Raw genomic sequence first — 16,248 nt, 5'->3', positions numbered from 1 at the left:
AAGGCAATGGATATATGTGCTTAACCCTGTGAATGAAAGAAAGTAAAACAGACACTATAGGGAAGTAGAAAGAAGTCAGGCCTACGATTCACAAGCTGTAACTTCTAGTTCCAATGCTAGGATTTAATTTTGGATAAGTCACTTCATTTCCATATTAGTCAGCTACTGCTACAATACTGCTGTGTAACAAATCACTCTTAAATTCAGTGGTTTCTCATAATAATAAGCAGGTTGGCTTATCAGTCATGATTTGACTGATCTAGGCTAGTCTTGGCTGTACTTAGCTACCCTTAGCTCCAAGCTGTGGAGAGGCCCAAGTATGGTCCACATGCAATGGCTATCTGATGTCTGTTTATCTTATGGCAAAATGCAGAATTCTAAGAGAGAAAGCAGAACTATATAAGCACATATCATGCCTCTGCTTATACCATGCTTGTTAACATCCTGTTAGCCAGAGCAAGCCATATATGGTTATTCTGTTCACTGCCAAACCATGATAAAAGTAATATTGTTACAGAGATGGGGGAAATTGAGACCAGCAACTCAATCTGGTTTATCATACCTGCTCTGGACTTTAGTTTCTGCTGCTGTATGATGACGAAGTTGGCTTAGGCCTGTGATTCTCAAACACTGGTCTAGTGAACTGCATCAGAATCACAGTGTTGGGTGAGGTTCTAAAAACTGTGTTTGTCTACTTCCCCCCAACTAAGTGATTCTGATGCACAACCCTCAGCTAGACGGTCTGTAAGGCCATTCACAAATTTTTAAGTTTACGAACAACTTTGCCTACCATAGCGTTTATCTACAGCTTTGCTAGGTGCAGAGGCAGAGTGTCAGGGTACCTGCACAGGTGATACTGCCTACCTGACAATGCAACTGATATAATCCATTAGCCCATATTCTCCCCTCAGTCTTCCCACTATGTAGATGCCTCTAGTAAGTGAGGCAGCCTGTTCTTCCTGTTTTTAAATGTTAACTGCTCTCCCCTTCTCACCAGGATATGTCAGGTTTTCCTGCCCTCCTCCCAACCCCAAAGCAAACTCTTTGCTGCTTCAGGTTCTTTCCTACATTCAGTTTTACATCTAGACAACAATGAGCATTGCAGTCATTTTTAGTTACTTGCCTACAAAGAGATTTGTCCATTAAGCTAGGCAGTATTAAAATCCTCATTTTGTGAATTCTCCTATTTCTTGGTTAGAAGACAGGCTAAAGAGGAAGTGTCCAAACTGAGATGAGAGGTAAAAGAGAGCTTCCCCTCCTGGGTCTTGGAAAAAGATAAATGTAGAAATGAATTTCTCATCTAATTATTCATTCCTGTTTATATATTCTTTAATGATATGTTTCCATGGTTACCAGCGTTGTTAAATGCTGCCTGTGTTTCACTTTGCTTTGATGCTATTTGAGGTAGTATGCCAGTAGGAGAGGTTCACTTTAAAATGAAAGATGTAATTGAGGCATGTATTTGATGTAAGGTTGAGTGTTCCTGTGAAGAAGATAGTGACCATGACATTATTTGCTGTTTGTCTAGTTTAGTGTAGTTCTTCCCTTGATGTTCTGTGAGTGTCCCAGGCATTAGGAAGGAAGAAAGGAAGGAAAAGAGGGAGGGAGGAAGGAAGAGAGGAAAGGATGGAGGAAAAAATGTGAATCATATTCACATATTGAATCCATGTGTACATTTAGTACCATTATATATATTTAGTGACACATATTTGCCCAGATTGTCAAGTAGGTGAGGTTGCTTTTTATGTGCCCCATTCCTCTCTTCTCCCCACGCTGTCCCCACTCCTCGCTCCACCTATACATGCCAAGAGTCAAAGCTGCCTTTCAAAAATATGTCATATAATCAATTGCCTCACCTCAGTGTGAATTTTAGTCAGAGTGCCACCTTTTCAGAGGTTGCTTTTGAAACCCTAATTGCCACTGAGAAATGAACAGCTTTGTCCCCGGCTAAAACAATGAGGCATCCAGATCATATAAGAATTTGGGAGCAGTGCCTCAGAATGGGCCCTGCAGGAGGACCGCATATTTCACTTGTGTATCAGCCCTCTATCCGCAAGTTGATAATTCAAGCTCATTAGAAAATAGTGGCATCAGGGGCGCCTGGGTGGTGCAGTCGGTTAAGCGTCCGACTTCAGCCAGGTCACGATCTCGCGGTCGGGGAGTTCGAGCCCCGCGTCGGGCTCTGGGCTGATGGCTCAGAGCCTGGAGCCTGTTTCCGATTCTGTGTCTCCCTCTCTCTCTACCCCTCCCCCGTTCATGCTCTGTCTCTCTCTGTCCCAAAAATAAATAAACGTTGAAAAAAAAAAATAGTGGCATCCTATCAAGCAAGAAAAATCAATTTGCAGCCACTCCTAAGAAATATTTACTTAGTATTTGTCTTCAGAAATATGTATATATTATATTTATATATACTAAATATATATTAATAAATTTATTAATTTATAAATAATATATAAATCAATAAATATATTAAATATATATTTATATGGTATCAGTTTGGTTTTGTAAAAATATCAGTAGGTTATTAAGGAAACTCACACCATTTAAATAAAGTCAGCATTTCCTTTTCTTTTTTTCCCTTCTAAAAAGCTTTTTAGGTTTCTGACAGTTCTTAACAGAACAAAAAGTAACCTCTAAGTTTCTTTTCATTTTCTTTCATTTGAGAATGATATGGGTTTCATAGATTTAAGGCAGTTTGGGCCTTCTTTTACTTGAACAAATTTAAGGGTAGCTATTTGATTCCCAGGAGTCCGTGCTATTCTACTAGATTGCCATGAGGTTATTTTGTTTCCATAAAGATTTTGCCTCCCAGTTTAAATTTGCAAACATGTTGATTCCTTCTTTGCTTTGTTTGCATCTAAAAATCAAAAATTGTTATGATCCAAACCAAATTTAGAGGTTTTTATAGTTATCTTTTATATTTCCCATAGATTTTTATGGGTTATTGATTTACAAGCTTGCAGAGAAATTGAGGTCACTTTTTTTTAGCAGTTGGAGATGCAGAATAAATATTCCATGAAATCATGAAATTTTTTAAGCTGTGTGCACCCAAGTATAAGATAATCTGTAAAGCTCAAAGCTTTTAATGTTTTTATTTATATTCAGCCATCTTTTTATGGCATTGCACGCCAGTTAAATATGAATTCTCCTCTTTTCTTGAATTCATACGATTGATTTCTCGTCACTAATTTTTGAAGACTGTGTACTCTACCTATCCTATAGTTCCTGGTTGAATCATTTCCTTTTTCATCCCTTTCTCATCTTTTCTAATCTTCCTTCTTCCAGGTAATGAGGCCTCAGCATTTTAAATGTCAATCTTCAACATGTGGCATGATTTGCTTTTTTTAGGATCATAAAATAACTGTTAAACTGACCTATTTTTTTATCCAAGAGAGCATAGATGATATTTTATACAGTGCAGTCTAAACCAGGAGTCAACAGCCTATGAGGGACAATAGCCCCCAGAAAACCTTGGAAGGGCTATTTCAAGCCCAAACCTAAAGAGACAGAAAACACCAAAATTACCATGACAAGTCTTCATTTTATTTATTCTTCATCACGTGGGGGTTGGCCTGCTTTAACATTCATGTATAAGGCCCAGATCGGAAATAAAACTGGAGATTGGACACATAACTTGGAAATATAGTGGCAGGTCTCTTAAAGATAGCATTTCATTTCATTTGATCTAATATGACTTCAAGTTGTAGTTTGCTATTCTCATAGAGTATGTGTATGGGTGCATAATAAATATTTATAGATATATAGATATATATTTGTGTGTGTATGTATAATAAATATACAGTGTGTAATATACAGTATTACACACACACACACACACACACACACACAGCAGGTCTGTCACATTTCTCACAGATACAATTATGCCCCTTCTGAGACCTCTTGTTGATGGGAAGTTACATATAGGAGGATACATGCTCCATAATAGCATCTTCCTGCAATCTCTTACCTCCTAAAAATTAAAGTCCTCCAGGAGGAGTCACAGCCTGGAAAATATTTATTGCAGATAAATAAGAGAAATAATAACAAAGAAGAAGAGGTATCTGGTTGCTGGGACAAAGCTGAAACTTGCAAGAGAAAAGAAATTATGGGGATATGGAAGTAAACCAAAGACAAATTTTGAGTGATAGACTATAGCACTATAAATACATTTTTCTACACAAACAGTACCTTTCACTAGATCCTAGATAGACCATCATCTCTCCTTGGTCTGTGTACCACCAGGGCCATGGAGCTACTAGCTTCCAAGATGAACAGCTTCCTCATTGGAAGGCTCTATCAGAACGTTTTTCCCCCTGCTAAGGATTCCTTTTATGCCCTGTGAAGCTTTATGGAAGCTATAAACTTCATTTGTGAGTCTGCACACCATAAATGGCTCAGAGCAAGAGGCTCAGACTGAGCTAGAACTGCTGAGTCCCAGCTCAGTCCCAAGGTAGCCATGTGAAGTACTGCATATTGTATAATATAAAGACTGGGTTTTCCTAATCTTTAAAATGGGATAATAATATCTGTTTTCCAGTGTTGCCTTAGCAAGTAAAGAGAATAACTTATCTATAGCACTTAGGCATTGCCCCAGAGCACTCATTTAATTGGTAAAGGAGTTTTACAGATTTGTCAATGAATTAAATGAAGTCTACCTACGCAGAGTACATACAATAGCAGGTTGCTCTCTGATGACAGAAAGTTAGTCCCTGAAACTTAACGTCTTCTCTCCAAATTAAGCATACTTGGATTCTTTCAATTTCTCCAGTATACAGCATTTCAAGGGCATCCTACACTTTTCCACTCAAAGTCATCTTGCGTACTAGCGGACAAAACAAAAGAAGTACAAGTCTGGGAACCAGGTCACCAGGTTCTCGTCCCAACTCTGCCATCAGTCAGCTCTGTGCACCAGCAAGTCATACCCCAATCTAACACCACCAGTCAAGAAAAATGCAATCAGAAAACAATATACAGTTAAGAATAGGAATATCTATCTTCATATAATTAAACTAAGTATAGAGAAGAAATGCACAATGACAAAAAAAGGGTCCCAAACTGTGTTGACATTTACCACCAAACACAGAGGCTAAAGCCCATTAGTAATACCCGTTTGTGCTTATGAAATAATTACAGGTAATGTAGCTATTTATTCCTGTGATACCTTTTGGTGATTCATTTTAAATCATCAGGAATAAAAGCTCTGTGGCATCCTAAAGAGTCTGGAGGCTGCTGAAACCCACACTTATAAGTCTTGAGTTTCTATCAGCTGATTTTTCTTTAGTGTGCAAGCAGAAAATGATTCAGGGTCTTTATAATGAATGTACTTTAAATTCTATTTATAAATTATATGTACTTTACCATTAAATAAGCTAGACAAACTCAAGCACATTATTATTTAAGTTCCCCTATCAAGAAGGCTTTCATTTAATTTTTGTAAATATTTCTCTTTGAGACAGGCATTCTAGTTGATAGCATTCCTTAAATCTAATGAGGGGCTGATGGGCAAAACAGTCTTATTGTGGCCAGGAGATATGAAGGATGACTATTCTGTTTTCTGTTAGGGTTATTGTTTTGAAGAGGATCTTGACCTGGTTTAGGTTTGATGTGGTCTGTTTGTTTCTCTGTTAGAGTTAGAGTCAAGTTCTTGATGTCTTTGAAGACAGGAATAAGACAGTCATGGGAAAAGAAAGTAAAACTTGATCTTGTAATTCTACAAATTTGCTGTCTAACTAGAAGGATGAAAAATCACTTAGCGTAAGAGAAAGCATTGGTTTAGGAGACTTGCTTTCTTGTCCTGCTTTCTTCTCTAATTTTGTTACCTGAGTTAAGTCACCAGAACTCAGCAAGATTCAGTTACCTTGGTTATGAAGTTGAGTTATTTTAAAATAATATCTTAGTTTCTTTTCATCTCTTTAGTTCTATGCTAAAGGGACATGGAAATAAAATTTTGCTATCAAATATGATTAAAAGTTAATACAGAGTGAATTTTAGTCGTTCAATGCTGAAGTTATTCAGCTAACGGAAGCATCATATATAATCAAAACCGTAACTCTAACCCTAACCAGACTGGATGGTGGACAACAGTGTACACATACACACACACACACACACACACACACACACACACACACATACACACACTAAATGGATATATATATATGTATATATATATGTATATATATATATATACATATATATATATACACTTACATATGTTCTAAAATTCTATAGAACTCACATACACTGCAAAACTAAAGTAAATTAAATGTTTAGAATTTAAAATGATATTTATTATGGCTATTTTTAAATAGGATGTATTGCAAAGTAAAAAATTCACAACAGCTATATAAAAATTTGTTCAGGGGCACCTGGGTGGCTCAGTCAGTTAAGCGTTCGACTTTGGCTTAGGTCAAGATCTCTCAGTTCGTGAGTTTTTTCCCTGCGTTGGGCTCTGTATTGACAGCTCAGAGCCTGGAACCTATTCAGATTCTGTGTCTCCCTCTCTCTCTGCCCTACCCCTGCTCACACTCTGTCTCTGTCTCTCTCAAAAATAAATAACATTAAAAAATTCATTATATGCTCACCTCAGTACAAGTAACCTGTTCATACAATCTTTGGTCAGATACTGCAAATAAAAATTTAAATTTCTTGATTTAAATTGCATGAAGACATGACTTTCACATCACTGGATTGATAAATGTAATGGCAAAGCTGCCAAATATTCCCTTATATTAGAATATACAGAACTTTCAGTGAAGGTTGTTCAATAAAAGAACTCTCATAAATGCAAGGTAATATTTCAGCCTTAAAATGTTGATCATCAAGGCAGGGGCAAACAATCAATTATTACGTATTTTATTCTGACATACCATTATATTAATAAAATCATCATTAAAATGTCAATCTTGGCTATTACATAAGTGATACAGTGAATAGGTTTATAGGGAAATCTCAAGGAAAGATGTTTTACTCTTTTTTTTTTTATTAAATTTTTTTTCAACATTTATTTATTTTTGGGACAGAGAGAGACAGAGCATGAACGGGGGAGGGGCAGAGAGAGAGAGGGAGACACAGAATCGGAAACAGGCTCCAGGCTCTGAGCCATCAGCCCAGAGCCTGACACGGGGCTCGAACTCCCGGACCGCGAGATCGTGACCTGGCTGAAGTCGGACACTTAACCGACTGCGCCACCCAGGCGCCCCAGATGTTTTGCTCTTTAGGAAAATTTGTTCTTTAAGTTAATCTTAAATTTCAAGAAAATTGGACTCTTTCAAATTGAACCCATATATATTCAAAAGGATTAAATTTGAAAATTATTGCTCACAAAATTTTATTTTTCCATTTTGTAGAAAATTCCAGTCATCATTCAAAATTACATCATTATTAATGTAATAGCAAAGAATCATATTAGCCACTAAAATCTAAAGATTCCTGTCTCAATCATTTATAGCTTGAAAGTAGAGCACTGCTTCCTTTGAGTCTAATGTGAACTCTGAGAATAATACAATCATAATATTCATTCACTAGTAATACTAAGATAGACTTTATGAGAATTAAAAGAAATAGGATATAAAAAAGCATCTATCACACTGCTAAATGAAAAGTTATTTTATCTCTTTAAACACCATGTTTTTTGTTTACTTTTAAAACAATACGTAAAGCTTAGAAGGAAAAAATGGATTATGAAAGATATTCAAATTTTTGTTTATTATTGTTTGTGAATTAGGGTAGACTAACTGCTAAAACAAACAACTCCAATATTTCAGTAACCTAAAACAATAAAAGTCAATTTCTCACTCACTGTTGCAGTTCCTGGGTGTTTCTGATTGGTTCTCCCAAAATCAGCAATAATGAGAACCCATAGTTCTTCCACTCTATACCTCCATCTTCCTCCATGTCCTGGCAGTCTTCCCTCTTCAGGAAGCTGATAGAGAAAGAAAATGGAGGATCACACTAGGCAGAGTTTTATGGGCAATGCCAAGAAAAAGTATCCTTCCCACTTACATTCCATTTATCCACACAGAGCCACATGGCTATGCTTAACTGCAAGGGGGCCTGAAAAATGCCTAACCACGTGCCCAGGACACTTATACATGTATATGTTCTAAAATTCTGTAGCACTCACATATACCACAAAACGAAAGTAAATGATTTAGAATTTAAACCGGTGTTTAATATGACTGTTTTTAAACAAGAGAGTCCCAGGAGGTAAAACCATAATTTTTGAAGAGAAAGTGAAATATAATATTTGAGACCCTAATTCTAAATTCTATAAAATTAAAAAGCTGTTCATCCTGAGAAAAGTCACTTAAGCCTCTTCAAGTCACTTAATTCATCTCCAATTCAGTGAATTGGGCTGGAAAATTCCCAAGGTTCCTTCCAGATCTAATCTTGTAAGTAAAGCAATTTACTGCAATTATGGCCAACTCTGATATTGGAAGCATTAAAGGAATAATTTGATAATAATCTATAATAATTTGATCACATTTTCTAATTAGAACTGACAAGATTTCTACTACTGAATCACTATCACTGGACACATAGTTGAAAGGTTGCAATTTGTTGAAATCCTCCAGCAAAAATATGGGAAAAATTTCATAATCTCACCATCCTGAAAATGTTTATAGTTTCTGCCAGATTTATCCTAGGCACCCTGAGTGCTCTTAAAAATTTACCAGGAAGAAGCAACTCTCTTGGATTTAGAAGAGGAAGTGAATTGTGTTTCTTTTTTTGCTAGTCTTCTTTTCCCTCTACTTTGATGGCTTTTCCTTTACTGTTGACAGAGTATCTCTCTTTCCCCGTCTCCCCCATCGTCTCCCTTGTTGTAAAATTATCCTGGGCAAATTGATTTCTGAGGTAGCAAATGGATTTTTTTGCTTAGCTAAAGAACAAGGAGAAATTATTATAAGTTACTGTTTGTAGAGGAAATGAGCTGCCCACATACACTCTTGGTTTATATAACTATAAGCTTTAAAACTTGACAAATGTGAGGATAACAATAGAGAGTTATTAGAAGCCCCAAATGTAAACACCTAATTTCAAAGCCTTTTTGTGTGTGTAGCAACAGAGAAAGCATAATTAACAGCAGTGCACACTTAACAACAGAACATGTGTACTGACTGTTTTCCCCATTCTTTGTACACGTGCAACATTTATTGACACCAGAGAAACTCACACATTGGGAAAGAATAACTCAACTGCAGAAAATTTTTGTCAAATTAAAAAGTATCATTTAGGGGCGCCTGGGTGGCACAGTCGGTTAAGCGTCCGACTTCAGCCAGGTCACGATCTCGCGGTCCGTGAGTTCGAGCCCCGCGTCGGGCTCTGGGCTGATGGCTCAGAGCCTGGAGCCTGTTTCCGATTCTGTGTCTCCCTCTCTCTCTGCCCCTCCCCCGTTCATGCTCTGTCTCTCTCTGTCCCAAAAATAAATAAACGTTGAAAAAAAAAATTTTTTTTTAAATAAAAAAATAAAATAAAAATAAAAATAAAAAGTATCATTTAAAATATATCTTTTAGTATAGGTTACTTTTTAAAGTTTTTATTTAAATTCCAGTTAATATTGCAGTGTAATAGTTTCAAGCATAAAACATAGTGATCAACGATTCCATGCATCACCAGGTGCTCACCACAACAAGTGCACTCCTTAATCCCCATCACCTGTTTAACCCACCCCCCCTGTCCACCTCCCTTCTGGTAACCGTCAATTTGTTCTCTATAGTTAAGTCTGATTCTTGGTTTGCCTGTTTCTTTCTCTTTTTTTTCCCCTTTGCTCCTTTGTTTCTTAAAATCCATATACGAGTGAAATGTCTTTCTCTGACTTATTTCACTTAGCATTATACTCTCTAGGTCCACCCACGTTGCTGCAAATGGCAAGATTTCATTCTTTTTTATGGTTGAATAATATTCCATATATATACATGAATAATATTGGAGTAATATTAATACACATATATGCATATATATATTCATATATATATATGCTACCTCTTTTCTATCCATTCATCAATAAATGAACATTGGGTTGTTTCCATAATTTGGCTGTTATAGATAATGCTACTATAAACATAAGGGTGCACTTATCCCTTTGATTCAGTATTTTTGTATTCTTTGTGTAAATACCTAGTAGTGCGATTACTGGATCACAGGGTAGTTCTACTGTTTTCTACAGTGGCTGTACAAGTTTGCATTCCCGCCAACAGTGCAAGAGGGTTCCCCTTTCCCCACATCCTCACCACTACCTGTTGCTTCTTGTTGATTTTAGCCATTCTGACAAGTGTGAGGTGATATCTCATGGTAGTTTTGATTTGCATTTCCCTGATGATGAGTGATGTTGAGCATCTTTTTATGTGTCTCTTGGCCATTTGTATGTCTTCTTTGGAAAATTGTCATGTCTTCTGTCCATTTTTTAATTGGACCCTTTGTTTTTTGGGTATTGAGTTTTATAAGTTCTTTTATATATTTTGGATACTAACCCTTTATCAGATGTGTCATTGCAAATAACTTCTCTCATTCCATACATTGCCTTTTAGTTATGTTGATTGTTTCCCTCACTGTGCTGAGGCTTTGTGTTTTGATGTAGTCCCAATAGTTTATTTTTGCTTTTGTTTCCCTTGCCTCAAAAAAGTTGCTACAGCCAATGTCAGAGAGATTCCTGCCTGTGCTCTCTTGAAGGATTTTTATGATTTCAGGTGTCACATTTAGATCTTGAATCTCTGTTGAGCTTATTTTTTGTGTATGGTGAAAGAGAATGGTCCAGTTTCACTCTTTTGCATGTTACTGTTCAGTTTTCCCAGCACCATTTGTTGAAGAGATAGTCTTTCCCATTGGATATTTTTCCTGCTTTGTTGAAGATTAATTGACCCTATAATTGTGAGTTTATTTCTGGGTTTTCTATTCCATTGATGTATGTGTTTATTTTTGTGTTTATTTTTGTACCATACTGTTTTAACTACTACAACTTTGTAATATAAATTGAAATCTGGAATTGAGATGCCTCCAGCTTTGCTTTGCTTTGCTTTTCAAGACTGCTTTGACTATTCAGGGTGTTTTGTGGTTCCATACAAATTTTAGTATTGTTTGATCTAGTTCTGTGAAGAATGCTGTTGATATTTTGATAGGGATTGCTTTGGGTAGTATAGACATTTCAACAATATTTGTTTTTCCGATCCGTGAGCATGGAATGTTTTCCTTTGTGTGTGTGTCATCTCTAATTTCTCTCATCAGTGTTTATAATTTTCAGAGTACAGGTCTTTTACCTCTTTGGTTAGGTTTATTCCTCCATATCTTCTTATTTTTGGTGCAATTGTAATGGGCTTGATTTCTTAAATTCTCTTTCTGCTGTTTCATTATTGGTGTGTAGAAATGCAACAGATTTCTTGGTGCATCTTACTTTTTACAAGCTGCAATTCCTTACCTTGTCTCTTCCTCTATTTATTTTCAAAATCAAGGAAAATCTTTGATGATTAGAAATAGTTTACAATCTATATTTTAGTACCTATGATTATTACAAAATATTCCAGTGTTTAAAAATCCTTAAGCATAGTCTTTCATTTGCTGATATTAGACTCTTCATGAAAGGCAAGCCCAACCCTAAATTACTAAATCATTATCATCACAAAATGAAAACCTGATATTTTGGTGTCTAACTCAAACAGTCAAAAATTCCCTCTATTTTAGTAATGCTAAATTTTTTTCTAGATTATTTCACTGAGTCATTCAATAATGCACCAGAAATATTATATATAAATGTTATATATAAACACATATACACACATATAATAGTGTGTGTGTGTGTATATATATATATTAGACTCTATGTAATATACCAATACAATAATATAATACTGTATATAATATATACTGTATTCCTTTACAAGAACAATGTGAGACAGATTCAAAGCCCCAAGATTCTCTGCCTCTGGAAGAACAAAAAATATTAATACGTAAAGACACAAAAAGGATGTGTCAGGATCTGGTGAAAGGGTAATTTGTGTTCTCATTTCTACTGTATCTTATAGTATTTTTTCTTGGGGTTATAATAACGTGTTTTGAGAAAATATCTCTATGGAAACTTCAATTATTATTCTCACATACACACTTTGCTCACTCACCCACCTCCTTATGCATCTTCAAGATGGAGGGCAGAAACCACAAAAAGACCCCATATCTACTGACTGTGATTAGTGAGAGAGGGAGGCTGTGCCCCAGCACATACCCTCCTGAGTGGAGAGCCCTGTGAAACCCTAAATGCAATTCGCTGAGCAGCAAGCCAAGAGTACAGTGCCTTAAATGAACAGATCAAGCTGCCACACAAAACCCACACTTCTGCCACTTGCAAAAAAGCTGGTATAGGCTCTTGGGCACGAGTCTTACTGTCCCTGCTGTGAGATGGCTTAGCAAAGTTACCTTGCCAGCAGTCACTTAAGCTGCCAGTAGTTGGAAAAGAAATGGGATGAAGAGAGTGTTTTCTTCTATCTTGGCCTTACTGAGATACTGTTAATGTCTCTCTGGAAGCAAACTAGAGAATTAAATACCTTTGTTAATTTTTTTGAGCCAGATTTTAAAGCAAAATACCCTTCACCAAGATATTTAGAGAAAAGCTATTTGGGAGTTAGGAACTATTATGGGATCAATTGTGTCCCCCCAAAATTCATATTCTGGAGTCCTAACCCGGTGCTGCAGATTGTCATTGTATTGGAAATAGGTATTTAAAGTGTTGATTAAGTTCAAATGAGGTCTTTAGGTGGGTCTTAATCCAATGTGACTGATGTCCTTATAAGAAAATGAGATTAGGATACAGACATACACAGAGGGAAACAAAACAAAACAAAACAAAACAAAACCCATATAGAGACACAAGAAGCTACATAGCCATCTACAAGTCAAGGAGAGAGGCCTGAGAAGAAAGCAATCTTGCAGACACCTTGATCTCAGACTTCTAGCCTCTGGAACCATGAATTTCCATCATTTAAGGCACCCAGTCTGTGATACTTCATTATGGCAACTCTGGCAAGCTAATATGGGAATAGTTTACAAAAGGTAAAAAAGTCAGATCATGACCTTAAACTCAGGTCTAAAACAGCTTCCCTCTTCAGCATATCCTCCCACACTCATCTAGGTATGATTACTTACATTTTTGGTCTGGACAGGCCATCCCCTGATTGGTTCCAGCTGTGAACCGAACCTGGTACCTAAACACCATATTTGAGTTCTCGATCCACATCTCTGAATTCCAGACCTGCTGGCTGCATTACCCTTGTTAGCCTTCCAAAGTCGGGATCCAGGACTCAGCACCCACATCCTGCTGTACAATCATAATCCATTGCTACCTCCGCTGAGGGCTAGCTCTGGGTTTGGAATCACAGTTGTATTCTTTGTTCCCCTGACAGTTCCTCAAACTTGGGAAGGGCAATATTGTGGGCAATGTAAGCTCTTTCATTCAGCCATTCTGAAATTCGCCCCACAACAAATTTAAAATGTAAATTGTAAAGTTTACATCATTGTCTGAGCCCCTCAGAGAAAGGAGGACCCTTTACATCCAGAAAATTTTTACAAAGCTGCTCTGTTGCACACAGTATATATGATCATAGAGGCTACTGGAAGTCACTTGAGAAATGGAATAGGCGGTGAACAATTAGGTTTCTCAGTTAAAATCAATTCCTTATTGCTCTTAATACCAATCAGAAACTTGTTTACAAAGTGCTATGACGGTAATAATATAAATTGCTGTTTGTTAAATCTTTTTTTCTTTGTTGGACAGTTCAAATCTATTCTTTTTCCTTAAGATTGTTGGCACTCTTAGTTGTCACTGAAAAAAACTTATTCCTATAAATAAATACGGGTTTTTGTAATATGCTTTTATGCTATTTTCAGAAAAATGAGATAACTATAGACATTTCCACTTTTTATTCAATGTTCAACCCTCATTAGAAGGAAAAGTTGTAGGAAAGGAATAAATTCCTTTTAAAACTTCACATAACTTTCCTTTTGGTCTGTTTCAAATAGTAATGGACCTAGTTAAAACAGGAAGCTCAGGGTGATGGCTGGCTTTATCAAGAATGGTACATGAGCAAAGAAAATTTAAAGAACTTCTTAAATAGCCAAATCCATGTCAAGTGGCTCTTGTGATCTGGAGGGAAGGGAAGCTTTGGTGGGAAAAAGTTGAGAAAGGTTTCTCTTACTCCAAAAGGCTTTCCTAGGCATTGGAAGAAGGGGGAAAAAAATGTACTTTGTTGTGTTATTTATAGAAAATACTTATATCTAGATATTTCAATTAGTTTTTTAAAGTACAAATTGCTCATCAATGTCTGTTCAAGAGTAGAATAATTATATTAGACTTAAGAATTTTATTTTTAAAATCAAGTAAAAAAAATGACACCTTGGAAAATAGAATTTTTATTTTTATCTTAAAGCAAGCTCAGTGTAGAGGTGCCTGTTTACAAACTTTCTTCATTTAATTGGTTTTCTTAATATGAAATAGTATTTCCAGAACTAATTAAAATTTTATTCTAATGAATATTCAAGACCAAAATATGTTATCTTTGCAGTACAGTATATAGATTTTTAAATCATCCATAAAGGTAATTATATTTTTTACATTCTTAAAAAGTCATATATTGTTATTGATGCCAAATGGGTTGTTTGCTTTCTCTCAGGCCATGATTGAAGAAGCCATCACCAGAGCAGAATCTTTCTCAGTTATGTATACACCATTTGCAACAAAAATCAGAGCTGATAAAATAGAAAAAGTAAGAGAGGTTTTCACAAAAACTCATCCTGCATATGTGGAATACATCTACACAGGTAATATTCAAGTTGTCAGCTGCTAGTTTGTTTCCATTAATAAAATGGGTCATTTCTGCTTTGTTTGTTTATTGTTTCAGTTTTAGGAGTACATTGCTATTGGTGGTGGGTTTGGGGTTTTTTTCATTTTATTGTATTATTTTTTTTTCATCATGATAAGTGTACTTCTTAATCCCCATCACCACCCCATTCTCCCACTCACCTCCCCTCCAGTAGCCAGCAGTTTGTTCTCTATAGTTAAGAGTCTGTTCTCGGTTTGCCTCTCTCTTTTTTTCCCCTTTGCTCATTTGTCTTGTTTCTTCTATTTCACATATGAGTGAAATCATATGATATTTATCTTTCTCTGACTGACTTATTTCACTTAGCATAATACTGTTTAGCTCCATCCATGTTGTTGCAAATGACAGTGTGAGTGTTGCAATGTAAGTGTCATTGCAAGTGACAAGTAAGATTTCACTCTTTTTATGGCTAAGTAATATTCCATTGTATTCTGTATCCATTCATCAATCAGCGAACCCTTGGGCTGTTTCCATAATTTGGCTATTGTAGAAAATGCTGCTATAAACATCAGGGTGCATGTATCCCTTTGTATTTTGGGGATAAATACACAGTAGTGCTATTGTTGGGTTGTAGAGTAGTTATATTTTTAATTTTTTGAAGAAACTCCATACTGTTTTCCAGAGTGGCTGCAGCAGTTTGCATTCCCACCAACAGTGCAAGAGGGCTCTCCTTTCTCCACATCCTTGCCAATGCTTGTTGTTTCTTCTATTTTTTTATTTTAACCATTCTGAGAGGTTTGAGGTGATACTTCATTGTAGTTCTGATTTGCATTTCCCCCTGGTGATAAGTGATGTTGAGCATCTTTTCATGTGTCTCTTGGGCATTTTTTGTCTTCTTTGGAGAAATATCTGTCCATGTCTTCTGTTCATTTTTTATCGGAATATTTGTTTTCTGGGTATTGAGTTGTATCAGTTCTTTATATATTTTGGACACTAACCTTTTACCATATATGTCGTTTGCAAACATCTTCTCCCATTCAGTAGGTTGCCATTCAGTTTTGTAATTGTTTCCTTTACTGTACAGAAAACTTTATTTTTACATAGTTCCAGTAGTTTATTTTTACTTTTATTTCCCTTGCTTCAGGAGACCTATCTAGAAAAAAGCTGCTATAGCCGATGTCAGAGAGATTCCAGCCTATGCTCTCTTGAAGGATTTTTGTGCTTTCAGGTCTCACATTTAGGTCTTTAATCCCTTTTGAGTTTAATTTTGTGTATGGTAAAATAAAGTGATCCAGTGTCATTCCTTTTGCATATGGCTGTCCAGTTTTCCCAACACCATTTGTTGAAGAGACTGTCTTTTTCTCATTGTATATTGATTTCTCCTTTGTCAAAAATTAATCGACCATATAATTATGGGTTTATTTCTGGATTTTCTATTCCATTCCAT

At 36.1% G+C, this 16,248-nt stretch overlaps 1 protein-coding gene across 1 annotated transcript in view; it reads left to right on the top strand.

The window, feature by feature from the left end:
- SPATA16 (spermatogenesis associated 16) overlaps positions 1-16,248 on the top strand; it is a 219,796-nt gene that overhangs the window by 142,982 nt on the left and 60,566 nt on the right. Inside the window, exon 5 of the mRNA XM_030330286.1 lies at positions 14,655-14,802. Within this exon, the coding sequence (XP_030186146.1) occupies positions 14,655-14,802 (148 nt within the window). The remainder of the gene's footprint in view (positions 1-14,654; positions 14,803-16,248) is intronic.

This window comes from Lynx canadensis, chromosome C2 (genome assembly GCF_007474595.2).
Source record: "Lynx canadensis isolate LIC74 chromosome C2, mLynCan4.pri.v2, whole genome shotgun sequence".
Lineage (NCBI taxonomy): Eukaryota > Metazoa > Chordata > Mammalia > Carnivora > Felidae > Lynx > Lynx canadensis.
The sequence above is the reverse complement of the archived record's forward strand: the minus strand, read 5'-3'. Positions and strand labels throughout refer to the sequence as shown.